Consider the following 19379-nt stretch of genomic DNA (forward strand, 5'->3'; position numbering starts at 1 on the left):
TTTTTCTTCCAATCATTTTTCCAAATTCATATTTCTGTGTAATTTTATCCTTTATCTGTTTGAGTTCTGAAACTTGTAATGCTTTTAATCTAGAGAAATGAGCCTTGCTGAAGGAGAATCAGTGTTAGTTTCTGCAAAGGTAAGTCCTGCCTCACGAGCTTCCAAAAGTTTTCTGAGAATGTCAGTAGGCCTGTGGATAAGAGGCAATCCAGTTGACGTGGTATACTTGGAGTTTCAAAAAGCTTCTGACAAAGTCTCTTACTGAAGATTCTTGAGTAAAACTTAGCAGTCATGAAATAAGATGACAGGTCCTTTTATGAATTGGTAACTGGTTAAAGAACAGGGAGCAGACAGTAGGAATAAATGGGCTGTTTTCACATTGGAAGGAAGCAAAGAAGTGGAGTCCCCTAAGGATCTGTCTTGGAACCGATCCTTGTTAACTTGTTCATAAATGATCTAGAACATCAAGGTGGCCAAGAGGCAGATGACATCAAATTATTCAGAGTAGTGAAATCCAAAGCAGATTGTGAAAGACTCCAAAAGAAACTGTTCAGACTGAGTGAATAGGCAACCAAATGGCAAATGCAGTTCAGTGTTGTCAAGCTTAATGCATTACATGTTTTGGGGCTTTTTTTTAGCTTGGAAAAACATTGTTTTGCGAGGGAGGAATACTGATTGAAAGACAATTATGCATGGTGTGGAAAGGGTGGATGGAGTGAAGTTTTTCAGCCTTTCTTATAACACTAGAACCATCTGTCAGAGAGGTGGGATGCTATGGCATCCTTGTGTTCTATTTGTGTGCAGTGTCCTTGGGACATCTCTCCATGGGTGGTGGTGCCACCTGTTACTGTGTCGCTCATTCCAAGTGACTGGCGGGGGGGGGGGGAGTCCTTTGAACATTGGCTCTACACCTGCTCCCAACCCCTTCTCAATTCACCCTAGTGGCGCTTCTGCGGCCACAAGTGTTGGGTCTGGGTGGGTGTGGTGATTGATTTCTTGGACATCACAGCAGTGACACATGTATGGTACATAGATTACATGCCAATTTCACAGTAATGATACCTGGAGATCACATGGATGACAAGTTCAATAAGAAGAGCCCTGCTGGATCAGGCCAAAGGCCTGCCTCACTAACTTCCAGCATCCAGCTTCCTATACAGGTCCATCTTCCTGTATCTCACAGTGGCCCACCAGATGTCACATTAGTGACTCACTGTCATCAGGATGCCACCCCATAGATAACAAGCTGCGTCCATGGACACTGGGAGTGTCATTGGGAAGGGCTGTGCCAAATCAGGTTTGGTGTTTGGCCCTTGTTGCACCAGCACTGGTATGGCATTACCGGATAGGCTTACAATATGATAGGTGTCACACCAGCATCCATTTGCCATTGCTATAGCATCAGAATAGGTATGGGCCACTAGTCTACTGCCATGATTTTTGAACCTCTATTGCCCTCTGTCCAATTTCTTGTTAGTGTCTTCTCCAATATTCATAGGATATTACTTATTGCTCTCATTTCCTTGTGTTCTGCTCCAAAGGTTTATTAGCAAATTTCTCAATCTCAATAGTGAGCAAGCATTGTCTTGGGTGTGTTCAAGACGTGCTTTTTCATGCTCTCATTTTCTTCCTCTTCTCTCTGTTCACTAATTTCCCTTCAACTTTAAAATGAGAAAAGCTGTCTCCTCACCTCACCATAGTCTAGCATGGAGTTGTTTACAGCATCAAGCGATATGACAGAAGTTTTGGAGTTCTGCTGCCTGTTTTTTGTGTGTAGTGGCATCAGTGTGAATGGTGCTCTACACAAAGAAAGAGAAGGCAGAGACAAGCCCCAAGTTGCTTACAAGGGAGACAACAGTGTGAGGCAGTGCTAAATAGGGGAGGTATATGTAATTCTTTCAGGTGTGCATTTCTGAAAGTTATGCATACCTTTCCTTAAGGTATTAAAGTATGCTTAGTCTAAGGGCCCAATCCTCTCCCCCTCCAATGAAGCCGTACTGAAAATGGGTGCACTGTAACAAGTGGGGGCAGGGATCAGGAGGCTTCAGAGGGGAAAGGGGTACAATTTCTCCTCATCCCCTGGTAAGCAGCCTTCTGTGCAGTGGGTCTCCCCAGACTTGTGCCAGACCTCTAACTGGCACAAGTCCAAGGGGAGAAAGGTGGCGGGGAGATGGCCAAAAGAGGAGATCGACCCATCCCCACTGGAGCCTCCCCCTCCGTCAGCCTCCTCTCCCCATTCTGCTTTCTCCCCATTGAGTTTTGCCCCCCCCAGTCCTTTTCCACCCACCCCTGCATCTGCTGCTGCCTTACTTGTTCTGGCAGTTGTGGCAAGGTCCAGGAGCAGCCAGGGAGCAGCTCCCAATATGGTTGCCAACAGAACGCTCTGTGTGCCGTCGGCGACCATTTTGCAAAATTGGAACTCTTTTCTGGTGTCGAAACATGCTTCGGTCCTGATAGTTACAATAGGGAATGGGCATTAACACAGATTAATGTGGACTAATGACTTCGGAATCTTAAAGCTGAGTCAGCCGAGGTGTTGAGCAGGGCACTGAAGGCGAGGAAGAAAACACAGATTGTTTTCTCTTAATTGAAAAGTAAGAAGGTTTGAAGAGAGACATAATCGGAGCTGTGTAGGCATTGATATAGGAGTTAAATGACTCTATGCAGATATTGGGTATATCAGAAATTCAAATAAAAACAGTATCTGTTGGTACAAGTGAGAAGGAACATACTTGGAAACGGGCTTCCTGTTGCATGTAGCTATCGAGCTTCCCAGGTAAGTAATTGCAGTGCCATGTGTCCCCCACAGATTTCATAATCCACGGAATTCATTATCCACAGGGGGTCCTGGAACAGATCCCTCGTGGATCCGGAGGGCCCACTATATCTCCATCTCCACTCCTGCATTACCACCTCCTTGTGGCGCAACTGCAGCTATACGAGGAGTCTATATGTGATGCACCTATAACAGTGTGTTTTTTTTCTTGCAGAATGAACTCAAATATGCCTGCATCTGAACATTTCTCACACAATTAGCCATAAGTGCTATCCCGTTCCCTTTATCAGTCATTGTGCTGAAAGCTGTTTGTTTAGTGAGTTTCAAAAAGCCTTTGCAAAATTGCAAGCAATTATCTTGTCAACGGAGGCAGCAAAGATCTACGATGTCTATCAAGATGTCCTCCGCATCATACTCCCCATGCAGTTCTGCTTCTTTCTTCTCAGCTTGTCCACAGGCGTATTGGTTGGCTGCCAGATTCATCAACTTTGCGGCTGAGTCTTAAAATGACTTATTGCTAATAGGTGACGTGCCATTTCTGAAAAGCCACCATCGTGAGTGTTGGGATATGCATATGTGAAATCCAGAACTGGAAATGGAGGCACTTCTTGTTCCCTCCCACCAGTCTTCACAACAGCACTGCTCTGAATTGCAGAGCTAACACTTGCTGTATAGCTCCCGTATAAGCAGCTGTTATTCACCACACCTGTGACCATCAGATCTCTGAGTGGAAAAATTGAGAAGTAGTCACTGGTTCTGGGGCAAGTCTTTTATCTTATGCGAAATGAAGCCTCTGGAGGAACTTGTATTGGCTTCCAGACTTGGCTTTAGACAAAGGACCTGCCTAAAATCCCCTGGAGGGATCTGATTGAATTCCTGTGTCTCAGTGAGGGTGTTACTCCATTGTTTGCCATTCCAAATGCCTTTACTACTGGACCAAAACTGCGGAGCAAACCAGCACCTGCTACCACAAGTGCAACACCACGGGCCACATGTGACACCCAACTCTCAGGTTTGTTCATCAACAACAGCTATGTTGGGCAGGGTAAGGTAGGCACTGTTCTTGCCAACTTCTCTCACTTCTCAAGTTACATAATCTTGGCTCCTGTTAGAAATGACAGAAGTTCAACGTTCTCCAGCGGTGCTGGACCAACAATGCACCACAACTCGTTTATATGTATGTTTAGCTCTTAATATGTTCTACAATTATCTTCTTCAACAGCAAAATATTTTACCTCAGCAGCAGTTATGCCCAGTTTCTCTTACTTTACTATAAACTAAAAGTTGAGCCTGCTTTCCTGTAGACATCTTACTTTATTTTCTCTTCTTTGAGGGTAATTACTGTTAGTAACATTTCTCCCTATTAGCAATGCCTCACCAAGGAGATTTGACAATGATTCTGAGGGAGAACAGCTGGTGCCTCCTACAAACACAGGCAGTTAACTTAATGGGGTGAGGCCCTCAGTACTATCTCCTAATAAGTCTAGAAGGAAAACTGAATCATACACCCCTGTCTTAGTCTGCTATTTTTAAGTGACTTTTCATGAGTAATTAGTTCCAATTTCCCTTCAGGTGCAAAGTATCCAAAATAAAATATGAAATTCAACGCAAAGTATCTTCCTCTCAGGGTTGTTCCCTTCTCCCCAGTCTTCTCAATTTATACACAGATTTGATTTTTTACAGTACTTTTGAATATAGTATTACCGAAGTCCTTTTACAAAATGAGTGCAAATATGGCAAACTCAGTCTAAGGCTTTTGTGGGATTCATATCAATTCGTGTATGCAGAGCAGCCCACTTCACATCAGTGGCATCATTAGGGGGTGCACTGCTGATGTGCAGAGGGGGGTGATGCGCACTATTGACCAAGATCACGGTTTGTAGGAATAACACTATTGTGCTATATACCATTTGATGTGCAATTTACAGCAGAATGCAATAAAAAAAACCTGAGTGAAATATCTCCATTCTTTCAAAAGTTATGGCCAAAAAACCAGAAAACAAAATGAACTGTCTTGTGTAACAAAAAAGTTCATTTCCTTAATTCTATACAGACCAATGAGACTGATTGTTCAAAGAGCCAGTGAGATGGTACTGTGACACAGCATGGAACCAATAAGGTGTTAGTAAAGTGACACCTGGGACGGTGACACCACTAGTGACTAAAATTGCAATTTATAGGAATAATACCATCATGTTATATACCATCCGATGCGTAATTTACAGCGGACTGCAATGAAAAAAATGATGTTGAAATATCTGTGTTGTATCAAAAGCGTATAGCCAAAAAACCAGTGGGGTGGGTCAATGGTACATAACCATGCCCACCACCCGGGTCATTGCCCCACCCACTGCATAGGAGGAGGTCCATCATGGGGTTGATGCACTGGTCTCCCCCACCAGGTGACACAAACTCTAGTGACGCCACTGCTTCACATGTGTGTGAGATTCCTCCAAGCCACAAGGAATTGGAAGACAAGGCAACTCTCCTGTAAACCCAGACCATATGCATGTTCTTTTGTCTAATAAGCATTAATTTGGAATTAATACAAATAGAAAATTGGAATTGCCAACCAGCTGTTTTACTGGTTGAACTGGTATATTTAATCAATCAACCTTGGGGCTAAAACCACTATATATATAGGTTCAGCCAGTGACCAGCCACATCCCACAAGTTTTTGCCTTGAAAAGAACTGATAGTGAAGGATGCCAACCACAGGGCAGCTTTCAATGGAAAAAAATTAAAGGTCAAAAAGACTATTTGGAAGATATCCCCATATCCAGCTAGTTTATGTGGTTTTTCTCATGAAAAAAATAAAAATATTCTCTATATTTATTCAGTGCACGCACACACACACTATAATTCCAGATTTATTTGGGTGTGTGTCTTAGCCAAATCCTTGAACCTTCAATGAGGGACTGAACCCACCCAGTAGACTGACACGCGCTTATTTATTTTTGGGAGCACAGGGAGACTAGCACCATATATATATCTAATATAAAACCAGTTACCTTATCGCAAGTTGCCTAAAGACCTAAAAGGGTAGAGATCTATTTTCTCATTGTAAGGTTTCCTTAGCAGGCCTGTTTCAATGCCTATCATACAGACATCTCTATTCTGGAAGAAAATGCTTCTTTTTGCTCTGTTTGGCCCATTGTTTTGCGTTCTTTGTTATTTCTCCATTCATTACTTCCTTTAGTGGAACCTTAAGTTATAAACGGACACAGACTTTAAGTAAAATCATAAGAGTTGGTATCAAACAGCTTTATGTTTGTAATTTGCTTAGGAAGACTTTTCCATCTGAACAGTGTTTTTTTGCTTTTAAATTATAATGCTGGATGTCATATAATGTATGGATGTCATTCTACAAGTTGTTTGTAGCATTATTTACAGTTGTTCATGAATTAAGTCTCCGTCCAATGATAATGATAGAGAAAAATGGTTTACAAATTGCCAGGATTACGGCTTAGGTCTGTTGCTTCTCACTCCCACATTCACCATATAAGATTTGAGCTTCTTTGAATAACTGCAGGCTTCCATTCACAATCCCTTCCTCAACTACATTCAATGGGCTGTGTTACAAACTGGAAGTGCTGTAGAGCACAGTGATTTGTAAATGTGACCAAAGCTGGTAACACTTAAAAAAAAATCACTCCATATTACACTCCCACTTGATTCCATGAGCAGGTACTACCCAAAGATGATTCTGTCATCTGACACTGCCTTCTGCAGGTCTGTTAACGTATCTATATATAGCTGATCTTAGTGGGGGGAGGCAGAAGGGTATGATGTGACTTAAGTGGCAATATGAGATGGCTTAGTGCTCTGGCTCTGCATCCATACAGGTTTCCCAGGGGTTTTGGGGCATGCGAGGCAAGGAGATGAGCAAAAGAGCAACTCCACAGATGAAGAGCAGGACAAAGGAGGCACAGGCACAGGCAAAAGACCATGAATAATAGTATTCAATCCAGACTGTCTCTTCACTGTCAATCATCCTTTTAACAGACTGCCTCATGACTTCCACAGAGATGATAATGCACAGGCCTAGAGAGAGAGAGAGAGAGATTTGAGCAGCTAAACAAAATATATAGTCATTGCCCTAAGCCAGGGGGTCTCCGAATGCTGGCCCGGGGACCAGATGCGGCCTGCAGCAAGCCTCTATCCAGCCCGTGGTCAGCCTCTTGTCCCCTGAAAGCCTCTGGCCCACTCGACTGAACATGACCAGAGCTGTGCTCTGATTGCATCTGGACGGTGTTCTGAGGGCTGGAGAGGCTGAGTGAATGAGCCCACTCATTCATTTATTCATTCATCAAAGTTCCATCTCTTATTTATTTAAATTTTATATTTAAAATTTTTTTCCAGGCCTCAGCACGGCACCAGATATTTCATGTGGCCCTCTGGCCAAAAGGTTTGGAGACCCCTGCCCTAATCCAGTGGTTCCAGTCTCCCATTCAATTTTCAACCAAAACTGATCCTGCTTAGCATTTTTCAGGCAGCCTTCAGCAAAACCACCAGACCGCACCGCCTACCCATTGGTTAACTGATGTTGTACAAACAGTGCAATCTTCATGTTTTTCAGAAGGAAATTTTTCAGAACGGGTTGACCGAACAGATTTTTGAAAAGTCACTTTTTACAATGGAAGCTATTCTTTGATGATGTCCAAGACAATATTTTGGATACAACCTTTCTGAAAACATAGATATGGACTTAGTTCAAATATTTCACAATGATAATATTGGTAAATGGCTGGGATCTTAGGACAGGATGTAGAGGGAATTCTGGACACAAGATCTCTACTAGCTATGCAGAAGACATTTCAGCAAGCACAGCTTTTCTCATCCCTGCAGACAAGTGGAATCTGCAGAAATCCACTCTCCAATGCAGTGGTGTAGCTAGAGTGGGCGGTCCACCCCGGGTACCAACCTGGAGGGGGGTGACACCACTGGTGACCAAAATTGCTAAAAACATGGTTGTTAGGAATAATACTATCCTGTTCTATACCATTCGATGTGTAATTTACAGCAAAATGCAGTGAAACAAATGGTTGGCAACCTTCAGTCTCAAAAGACTATGGTATAAGCCTACAGCACCTGGTATTCCCAGGCGGTCTCCCATCCAAGTACTAACCAGGCCTGACCCTGCTTAGCTTCTGAGATCAGACAAGATCAGGCATGTGCAGGGTAACCAGAGTGAAATATCTCATTCTATCAAAAGTTATGATAAAAAAAACCAGAAAACAAAAATGCAACTTATGTAACCAAGTATAATTTCCTTAACTCAAAAGAGACCAATGAGACAGATTGTTCAAAGAGCCAACAAGATGTTATTATGACACAGCATGGAACCAATAAGGTGTTAGCAAGGTGATACCCTGGGGGGTGACACCCAGTGTTTGTACTGGGAGAGGGACATGAACACTATCTTAATTCCAGAGCCCAGTTCAACCAGCTGGGCTCCTGGTTGAACTTTGGCCTCTGTGACCAAGGCTTGCTGGGTGGGTAGACCTGGCTCCAATCCTGACTGCTATCTGGAGCCACCTCTTCCAAGCAGGTAGACCTGGGCTCCTGCCCAGACTTGGACGCCAGAGCTACCTGCTGGGTAGACCTGGCTTACCATTCCGACTGGCACCTGATTTCATTCCCCTTTCTGGTGGGTGTCCTTGCCTGCTGACAGATTAATTTTGTCATATGGGGGGGTAGCAAAAATTTATGGGCACCAGGTGTCAAATGACCTAGCTATGCCACTGCTCCTATACAACTCTTAAAGGTGCATGACTCCCATCTGCCTTTCAATATGGTCACTTCAGCAGGAAGTCTACTTGATCTGTTGCTGGGATATGAGAGATTGCTGTATGGGAGGACTCCAGCTCAATAACCTATCAATTCCTTGGTGCATCTGCTGGCTTTTCACCACTACTCACAGCATCTCTTTAGCTGATGTACTTTATGCCATGAAACTTGGGAGATGGTCATGGTAATTATCCCTCTGTCTAACCTATGGTGGTTGTGAGTTGCCCCTCAGATCTCTCATGTCAGACACAGATACAGACAAAGACATGATAGGCTTTGGGGCAACAGCTAGTTTGCTGATAACTTCAAAAGACCAAAACGATCAACTGCAGGACATCCTGAAAAGACCTGAAACAGTAGAACTCCCAAAACTTGCAAAACTAATAGAGCAACTTTGACAACAGAGCCAAATATGTGACATTTCTCTTATAATGGGGGAGGATGGCCTTGCTTGCATGATTCTCCTTGAATCATCGTTTCTTCTTGTTCGTTTTCTCTTGTGTGTTTTTTCTCCTTTGTGTTTTTTTTTGAACAGTACTGTAATGTAGTCTTCAAGCACATCTATTTTTCTGCCTTTCTTCAATTGGTTTAAACAATTAGACATAACCTGTAACCCTCATGCCACGTTCTACCTGAAAAGGTGTAAAACATTGAAGCTGGTTTCAGAAGATAATCCATCTTTTTCCTGAAGGATAAGAGAACACAAATAGTTCCAATGATGGAAAAACCAACACTGAAGATGGCAATGGCCGCTGCCGAAATGCTGTATTCTGGCAAGACAAACACAGAAAGGGGAAAGAGGGATGAATCTCTAGCAACAACAGTTCCAGCCTTGGTGGCACTGCAATATTCAATTAAAAATACATATATTTACTTACCACCTTCCGCTGTAACAGAAAAGTATAACTTAAAAAAGAAAGAAAGAAGTATTGCAGACAGCCAGAGTCCTCTGTCATATAGTAGCACTTAGTGCTTAGAGTGAATTAGTATAGCAATGCCTTTAGCAGGCAGGTCAAATCTTATTAGGGGCATATACATGTTGAGCCTTGGTATCTGCAAGGGATCTGTTCCCGGACCTTCTGATTGTGTCTGGAGGTGTTTCGAGGCAGAGGGTGGTTGAGTGAGACCTCCCCAGACCTCAGAAGGCCTCTGAGAGGCACTTCCAGTTTCTTGGCAAACCAGAAGTGCCTCTCAGAGGCCTCTGTGAGGACTTCTGAGGTATTAGGAGGTTGTGCAGGACCTCTCTGCGTCTCAGAACACCTCTGGTTGCATCCGGAAGGCACTTCTGGTTGAGTCTAGAAGTCCTCTGTTGCCCTTCCGGATGCAGGAATAGAACCTACATTGGGTCAAATCCATGGGTTCTGAACCCTTGGACGTTGCTAAGGAGGTGTGAAGGGTATGGGTAACACTAAGTAACACACTCGGGCAACAACACCATTACTGGCCAAAATTGTTAATATCCTGGTATTTTTGAATAATACCATCATGTTATATATTATTTGGTATGTAATTTCATGCAGAATACAATGAAACACATCATGTTGAAATATCTCTGTTTTGTCAAAAGTTATAGCCAAAGAACTAGAATGAAAAAACAGCTGGTTTATGTAACAAAAAGTGGATTTTCTTAACTCAAAACTGACCGAGGGGACTAATTGTTCCAAGAGCCAATAAGGTGATGTTATGACACAGCAGGGAACCAAAAAGTATGAGTCAGCTCTCATTTCCATGTATCAGAATGAATACTAGAACTCCTGTTTAGTTGTGTGTCATCAGGTTGGCCACTGGTTTTTTGTTGGTTACTGATTGGTTGGGTGGGCTATACTGTCATATATTTAAATAAAATAAAGTTAATGGGAATGACACCAATCCTAGTGTTGCCACTACATTTAGGTTGTGCAAATGATATTGTAATTTATTCTTTATGGTCTGGTATGAGAGGAGGTCCATTGTGGGGGTGACGCAATGAGCCTGACCTCTTGCACCAGTTGACACAAATTCTAGCAATGCCTCTGGGAGAACCCACTGTAAAATGAAGAATACATCCTAATGTTTGGGGCCAAAAGTGGTGCAGCCTCAGGCAAGGGGAAACATTTCCCCTTACCCCGTGTCATGCTGCAGCAGCCCCAATGGGCCTACTCAGATCTGTACCACCTGACAAGGTGATGCAGATCAGAGTAGTCCAGGATAGCCCTGGGCCACCGAGGAACAGGTTTAGGATCCAGCATAACCGCTGGGTACTGGCTCCGCCTCCCACTTCCCACCCACCCGTCCATGGTCCTGCCCACCCGCCTGTCCTCCCCCACCCCAAAATGCTTTCCTCCCACCTCCTCCCCACCCTCCCCCAGATCTCTGTGTCAGCTAAGCTGAGCCGATGCAACTCACTCTCTCCCTGGGGCCTGCAGCAACACAGAGAAGTCAATGCACAGGTGTGCACTGGCCTATCTCCACAATGAGTGCTTTACGGCACTTTTGTGACACTCCCAGGCTGGCGCAAGGGACTTGTGTCAGCCCAAGTACATTCTAGGATTGCATCCTAATTTTCACAACACAGATTTTGTGGAATGCAAGTGACTTAAAGATAAGCTAGATCTCATATAGTACTATAGTAAATGTTGTAAGATTTCTTACTAACTGCTATGCTAGTGGATGACTACAAATTACAAAATTACACTGGGTTGGTCTGTGGTTCAGGGTAGAGCACAAGAAGGGGTTCCAGAAGTTCAGACTGAATTTTAGGTTTTTCTCCTGAGTAGGACAGAGGCCCAGAAACACCCCTTTCTCGGGTGTGCTCCTGCGGGCTTTATCTTCAGGACCCCCAGAGGACCAAGAACAGCTGGGAAAGAGGTGTGTTGTGTGTTTCCATGCTTTCCAGGCGCAAGTATTACAAGCTCCCTTTTACAGTGTGTCAGTTTTTGTACTGTGTTTCTACAAATTACTGTGAATAGGGGTCCTAAAGAACTGAAGAAGATGAAAAAAATCATTGGAAAAGTAGAAAACAGGTAAACCGTAAGAGAGTTACTCATATTTGCAACTAAAGCTTGTAGCACTAAACTTCATTATGGTACACTCGAACATTTTCTATTGTCGTTTGTATTGATGCTGTTATTCAGTAATACTTATTCTATTTTACTTTGTCATAAAACTTTTTCCTCATGCTATTAGGCATTTAGGGTGATTTTTGGTGAGGTTGGAAAGACTGGAATGAGTTAGAATTTTTCCCATTGAAATTAATGTAATAACTGTACTTGTTCAGATTTTTTTACTACAAGGGCTGTTTTCGGAAGAGAATTAGATGCGCATAAAGAGCAAAAAGTGTATCTCCATTTAAAAAGGATCTTGCATAACAGGGACATTGGCCTGATTCCTTGGAGAGTTGCTGCCACTCATGTAGATAGTACACTGTTAAGTGGATCAATGTTATGCCTCCATATAAGGCAGCCCCTAATCTTCATGACATCCAGGCCTGGGCAAAACCAGACCAGCCCCTGAAGCCATGTCCACATTGTCCAACTCCTTGCTTTAAAGCACTTCCTTTTTCACACATGGGTGCCAATTATAGATTGTGAGCCCAATCCTGTGGTCGGCGGCATGCCTCCGTGCAGCCAGCCACAGTCACAAACGTGCCATAAGGCACGTTTGCGGGGCTTACCACCAGGCTCCCACCAGTGCTAGCCCAGCGCCGGCCAGTGCTGGACTAGCGCCAGGTGGTGACCCAAGTTCCGCGGCTCAGTGGTCTCCTGGACCACCGGGCTGTGGAACGGGAGGCAGGGCATGGACGGGGGAGTGGGGGAGGAGTTCCAGGGAGGGGGGAGGCCGGCGGGGGCAGGTGGGAGGCATGCCCGGGGGCAGGTGGGAGGAGGATCCACAGAGCCAAGCTCCGCAGGATCCAGGGCGCTTGTGCAGGGCTGCGCGCCCTACACAAGCGCTTTTACTCTACCACCAACCTTTTGGTTGGCAGTAAAGTGAGTAGCCCCATTGCGGGGCTGCATACCTTACTCGGGGGAAGGGGACAAACATCCCTGTCTCCCGAGGAGTCTCCTGCGGTAGTGTGGGAGGCACAGGTTTCGGCAGCAGCCCTTTTCGGTGCCGCCGAGCTTGGGCGCTCTGGGTAGCTCAGGATTGGGCTGTGTGTCTTATTATCCGATAGGGTTCCGTTCCAGAACCCCTAGTGGATAAAAAAATCAGTGGATAAAAAAACAGTGTAAAAATAGATTTAAAGACTCACTTCCAGGTTTCTTGCCCCTCTATTGTTCCTAATGTAATAAGGCCATGCCTCAGCAATTGCAGGGGTTTGATTCTGGGACTTCCTGCTGATACCATAAAATGTGTTAAATAAAAGTAATTTTTAAAAAATTAAAAACCTTTGCAATTGTGGTTTAAAAACAGCTTTTCTTACTGTTGTACAGAGGCAGTCAGTAATTAGAAATGCAAAGGACCGCTTGCCTTTGCCTGGCTCAGCTGGACAATGGAATGATCACTTGCATGACTGTTGCTCTACAACAGTAAGAAAAGCAGCTTTTTAAACTGTGATTTTAAAGGGATGCCTTTTCCCCTTCTCCAGGGATCAGCATATTCCTTCTCATTTGCAGTGGCCATTCATGTTGAGTCAAATCCATGTATAAAAAATCCGTGTATAACAAGGTTGGACCTGTACCCCTAACCTTCTCCCTCCTCTGCTGCCTCCATATTCTTCCTCTTCTGCTTCCTGACTATTTCTTCCAAAGAAGGAGGTGTGGGGGATGCTGAAGGATTTCTCTTCCAGTTCCAGCATCCTCCTTCCCAGACTGGTCTGAAGAGGTGGCCAAGCAGTGGGAGGCAGTGGCAAGGGTGCGTGGGCACAATTAGGTTCTGGTCACTCTCCTGGAAGGAGCTCACTCTTGACAGCCGTGCTGGAGATGCAGGTAGAATGTCACTGCCCTGACCCTCCTCTTTTTCGCTTGTGCTCACATATCATGACAGACAGTGCCTTTCCCCCTGAGAAATCAGAAGCCAAGTACTTTCAAAAGATGGCATTTGAGAGGAGGGGCATCATAATCTGCTTCTGCCCTTCAACGTAAGCGCTCAGAGCATTGTCAAGAAATCTGCTTTTTCAAGACCAGGGGAATAAATACTTCACATGGGTGATCTGACCAATGAAGTTGAACCAAGTGTAGAGAATATCCCGCTTGCAGCCAAGGAAATAATCCAAGGTCAGGCTGGGGAGAAAGGAATATGCTAATTGGAAGCATTTGGAGTTTTCTTTACATATTGCATTACTTTGCAGATATGTTTAATATTTAACATGTGCAGCCATGCAGGACTGATTGCCATGACTGATATTTGCCTTCCATGGTTTTTTAAACTGTTGCAGTACGTTCCCTTCTGCTTCCCTCTCCCACAATTGTTCTTCTAGAGAAGCCCTGAAAGTTATTTTATGTTAATTGGCTCCAATATACGTACATACATTTTAACAAAAGGGCAAATGTGTTTCAATTAAATCTTCTTGTGTTTTCTTATTACCATTTCTTCCATATTTATTTGCACTTCTCTTATGAAGGCGGCTCAGTGTGTTTAAGAATCATATACACAGGGGGTGGTGGTTCAATTTCAACAGCAAGAGGCGCTGTGTGGGCGAGGAGTGCAGAATCCTCCCCCACATCTTACACCCCCCCCCCAATTCTCTATTCATGGGCTTTTTTCCGCAGTTGCGTTTCAGTAGATGAAGCATTCTTCCTATTCACCACAGAACAACATCTTTTCCAGTGGCTGTTTGCTGGTGTTTCTTCTGCATTGTTTTTAGACCATGAACTCATTTGGGACAGGGAAACTTTTGTTTGTCTATCTTTCTACTGAAACTGCTTTGTGACCTTTTTACAAAATAATGTAGTATATAATAATAAAAATAAAAATAAAAATCATGAAGAAGAAGAAGAAGAAAGCAGCAGCAGCAGCTGTGGGTTTCTCAATGTTCAACATTCTTTCCATGTGCAACTTGACTTGCTCTGTCCTGTGTGGTGGTCTCAGTAAGAGATAAGTTAATGGCCTGAGATTTGATTCTAAAGATAGAAAAATATCTAATTCTGCCATCACTCACTCAAGGACATATTGAAAAGGTTAGAAATTTTCACAGCACTCTGAAACCTGAAATTTTGGTGCACTCAGAGTTGAAGACACTCTGACTATGAGAGTTTCTGTAAAACAGAAGATACCTTTTCTTCAAAATAGGGAGCATGACTTGAACCCTAAACTGTTCAAATACTTCTGTGCTAGTTGCAAAGCTGAGATGTATTCACTCTGAGTACTAAAAAAGAAAATAAATCTGAAATGAAACATTTGTAGATTTTCCCATTTAAATCAGACATTAACAGCTCAATCCTGAGCTGCCCAGGGCGCAAGGCTGCAGCAGTGCCAAAAATAGCATCCTGCACACCCTGGGCAGCCGCCACTGGCTCCTTGGGAGAAAGGGACTTTTGTGCCCTTCCCCCAGGTAAACTGAGTAGCCCCACAATTTGGCTGCTCAATTCTCTGCCGGCCTAAAAAGTTGGCAGAGGCTCTGGATCCAGTGGAGCAAAGCCTACAGCACGTTTGTGACAGTGCGTGCCAGCAGTAAGCCGGTGCACACTGTTCAGAATTGGGCAGTATGTATGATTCCAACCTGTGTACAAAACTAAAATCCGGAAAACTAACCTTTAAATTGGCAAATGAAATTTCTCAAATACATATTTGCTAATGCATTGGTCTTCAATCCCAATAAATGAATATGAGACTCCCAGAAACATATCCGCCCACTCCCTGACCCTGTCGCTGCCCACTCCCAGCGGCTGTTACACCCTTCTAGCACTGTTCACTGTAACCAAATATTATTATTAGAGAGCACAGAAAAAGTTGCCATGAAGCCTGGCACTAGTGAAAGCTATTTTAGCACAATTGCTAAGAACCTGAGCAGGACTGGAGCACAATCTCCTGGTCCCTGACGGAGTACACCAGATGCCTTCCCCCTTACCTGGTGGTGCTCTAATCCAGCGGTCTTCAACTATTTTGTTCCTGTAAGTTGTCACGACTGCACAAGTGAGGCTTTGCAACCTCATTGGGGTCCAGATCCCAAGGTTGAAGAACACTGTACTAATCTATCATGAAGCAGGGGATTGAGGGGTGATCTGGTGGGAGGAGGAGCGCTTAACCGTTCTAGTGTCCTGCAAACCTCCCCTGCAGTTGCTCCTCTCAACTAGGGCTGCTTTTTTCCTCCATCTACCTTATTTCCTGTCTTTCTTGGGGAAAACAGACTTAAAATGGCAGCGAAACAATTTGAGAGGAGAACTGGTGTCACGGGAAAGATTAAGCACTCCATGCACTTCAAATAATTCCCCCACACAAACAAATTCTTCCCCTCTGTACTCATTATGAGGCAATTGACACATTCTCGGGTGCAGTTACACCAGGAGTCAGCCAGCTTCAAGCATCTTTATGGTTTCTATATCAAGCTCTTTTATGGGGCAAGTGACACCCATCTTTTTTTCTCAGCAGTTTATATTGGATTATAACAATGTGTCTCACTTTCATTAGGATGTTTCTGAAGGGTTCACACAACCTAAAAACTGTATTTTGGATAAATGCAGCAAGTAACAGGTAACAAGGTGGCTAGGAAAGGTTCTACCTACATACTTTGGGAAGTCTTTGAATGATTTCAGTATTCAGCATATAGGATTCATGATTATTTGTTTATATAAACAAATCAACAAATCATATACACACACACACACACACACACACACAGGGCTTTTTTCTAATGGAACACAACGGAACAGCGTTCCGGCACCATTTTATGCATCTTTTTGATGGGCTTCCCCCGCAACAAGCAGCCGCAGCACTCAGTTCCGCCTCCCAGTCCAGCGCCTCCCTCCCTCCCTCCCCTCAAAAGCGCAGCCACTGAACAAGGGTCCCCCCAGCCTCCCCCGCCCATCCCAGCCCAGCACAAACCCCCCATAGGGCTCCTCTTCTCCCCCACCCCATCCTTTCCCAGGCAGGCTTCCTCCTGCACCAGGCAACTCTGGTTGACAAGTGTGAGGGCGCAGTGAGTTCCGTTGACTCTAATGGGACTAACTTCTGAGGAGACAGGCACAGGAGGGGCTCTGAGGCTGCAGTCCTGTCCACACTTTCCTGGGAGGAAGCCCCACTGCCTCTAATGGGACTGACTGCTGAGGAGACAGCCATAGGCTTTGGCTCTGAGGTTGCAGTCCTGTCCACACTTTCCTGGGAGGAAGCCCCACTGTCTCTAATGGGACTGACTTCTGAGGAGACAGCCATAGGCTTTGGCTCTGAGGCTGCAATCCTGTCCACACTTTCCTGGGAGGAAGCCCCATTGACTCTAATGGGACTGACTTCTGAGTAGACAGGCACAGGATTGGGCCCTGAGGCTGCCATCCTATCCACAGTAAGCCCCATTCACTAAAGTGGACTTCTGAGTAGACATGCATAGGATTGGGCTCTTAGGCTGCAATCCTAGGCACTTTCCTGGCAGTAAGCTCCATTGACTAGAACGACACTTACTTCACAGTAGACATACCTAGGATTGGGCTCTTAATCCTGGCAGAGATATATATCTGCACCCGTTTTCACATGCTAAGGGCAGGTGAAAAGGGAGTCCACATGTGTACAACGTGCTGTCCAGCCTTGCCAGAGATCCTCCTCATCCTTCCCCCACAAGCATGCCCTCCGCCAACCAGCGTTTGCAGCTCCTCTCCAGCAATGCACAGCAGCTGCTCAGGGCAGCAGAGAAAATACAATTGCATGCCAAGTGCCTTCCCAAAGACACAGAGTATTCTGATACCTGAATTAAACGATATTTAATCGCTTGTTTGCAAATGTAGCTGTTTCTATGTGCACCTAAGGACCCCTCTCATGTAAGAATTCCTTTTTTGTTCTTACTCCCACAGTTGCTTAGAGTAATTTTACTACATGGAACTCACGTAAGCCATTTTCCGGAATCCATTCACTGCTTCCTCTCCTCGAAGTAGTGCCACACTACATACTACACGCTACAAGTGCACCTGTACAGTATTTTTCCCCATGTGTAGAAAAAGTAGCTAGGGGGAAGAGGATGTGGAGATTGACAGCCCAATCCTATGCATGTCTACTCAGAAGTAAGTTCATCTTTAGGGGGGAAGCACATAAAAATATTTTATTTCTCCAATAAAAAATGGTTTAAAAATAAATAAATAAATAAATAAATAAATAAATAAATAAATAAATAAAAAAAGATTAACAAGTTGTGAGTTTCTGCACCTTTTTTTTTTTTTTTACAAAAAAGCAGTGTGTGTGTATTCACACTGTATGTACACACACACAAATTCATTTTACTGGTCCCACTTCTCTACTTGTTGGTTCTCTGATGATGTGAGTTTGATTGTGTTCTGAGAACAGTGTAACACCCCCAAGACATTCCTGTGGGATACAGGAATAAATTGATACAGGGATATAGGATAGTTGCGCAATAAAATACCAAACACGTATGACAACTCATCTCAACCTTGGGTGTATGTGGATGCATTCGCAATACATCTTAACTATAAAACTGCTCAGTTCTGTGGCTCTAATATACATACATCTGTTCTAAGACATGTTAGGCAGACCTTCATTTCTTTTCTCAAAAATACCCAATTGTAGCCCAGGGAACCCTCCGTTTTGGCTTCCCCACATGGTTGGGAGCAATGTCCAAGTGTGTTGAATAACACTTTCATAGTATTAGTTGCATTCCTGTATGCAAAACTGTGACAACAAAATGATTTCCTTCTTACAATGTTTTTCTTACCTCTTTGTGTTGTTACTTCAAATATCTCTGAGCTCTCTCCTGGGGTAAAGTGTGTGAAATATGAACAATTGAGTTCTGAAGGGAAACAGAAGAAAACATGGATAAGGGTATGATTTAAGTCAAGAGCATCAAACTGATTAGCATTCATGGTGCCTGCTGAGGGCTGGAAGTGACATCATTAAGCAGGAAATGACACATTAATGAATTAAGGAGATGATGGCCAGAAATAAGCACTTCGGTCTCACATAGGAACTCATTAGTTGCAAATGCTAGAAAAGAAAATATGCAAATGTTTATCATATTTTCAAGATATGGGAGGGCACAATTATCATGTGACCCACCCTTTCAGCTGCGCTGCTTCTGCTGAGGCATCAATTCGCAGCTCAGGTGCTCTGTGAAGTGAAACCTTGGCAGAAGCTGCGCTGCTGAAAGGGAGGCCTGCCTGATAATTGGTCTTTCCCAGTGCCTTGACAGCATCTCCCTCTCTCACCCCTCTTGGTTTCCCCCTTCCCCTGTAATGTTCCTTGCCTTCTGAGGCCTCCTTCCATTTCTCTCTCCAGAGCCTCAGCAGAAGCAGTGCTGCTGAAAGGGCAGCACTGGGAAAGCCCAATTATCACATGGGCTTTATAAAGAGCTTTTGTGGGCCACATTCAGCCCATGAGCCTTCTGTTTGACACCCCTGGTTTAGGTAGCCCATTCTACTTATTAATCTGATTTCAAGCTGAAATCACTTTGATTCTGCGGAACTCTGTTTTCACTATTTCATGAGGAGCTAAAGACAGTTTTTAAATACTGATTTGTTCTTCTCAAGGGACACTTTTTAAAGTTAAGGAGTAAATTAATGACTCATCCAGCTATCTACCTGCTGTCCTATGATGATTGTCAACAACTCTCTAACATCTCAGATAGAGGTCTTTCTCAGCGATTCTACCTGAGATTCTAGATGCTGTGAATTTAACAGAAGGCAATATGTCCTTGCACCCATGAAACATGGCAAGCAACTATAGAACATTTCCTGGACTC

General features: G+C 44.0%; 1 protein-coding gene and 1 pseudogene across 1 annotated transcript in view; both read right to left on the reverse strand.

The window, feature by feature from the left end:
* Window positions 1-6593: 6593 nt before the first annotated feature.
* Window positions 6594-19379, reverse strand: part of CACNG1 (calcium voltage-gated channel auxiliary subunit gamma 1) — a 35957-nt gene continuing 23171 nt past the window's right edge. Inside the window, exons 2-4 of the mRNA XM_066618368.1 lie at window positions 18357-18431; window positions 9199-9336; window positions 6594-6820 (exon numbers count right to left, since the gene is read on the reverse strand). Coding sequence (XP_066474465.1) covers window positions 6594-6820; window positions 9199-9336; window positions 18357-18431 — 440 coding nt within the window. The remainder of the gene's footprint in view (window positions 6821-9198; window positions 9337-18356; window positions 18432-19379) is intronic.
* Window positions 7856-7974, reverse strand: LOC136642284 (5S ribosomal RNA; annotated as a pseudogene).

The sequence above is a fragment of the Tiliqua scincoides genome, chromosome 2 (assembly GCF_035046505.1).
Source record: "Tiliqua scincoides isolate rTilSci1 chromosome 2, rTilSci1.hap2, whole genome shotgun sequence".
NCBI classification, from domain to species: domain Eukaryota; kingdom Metazoa; phylum Chordata; class Lepidosauria; order Squamata; family Scincidae; genus Tiliqua; species Tiliqua scincoides.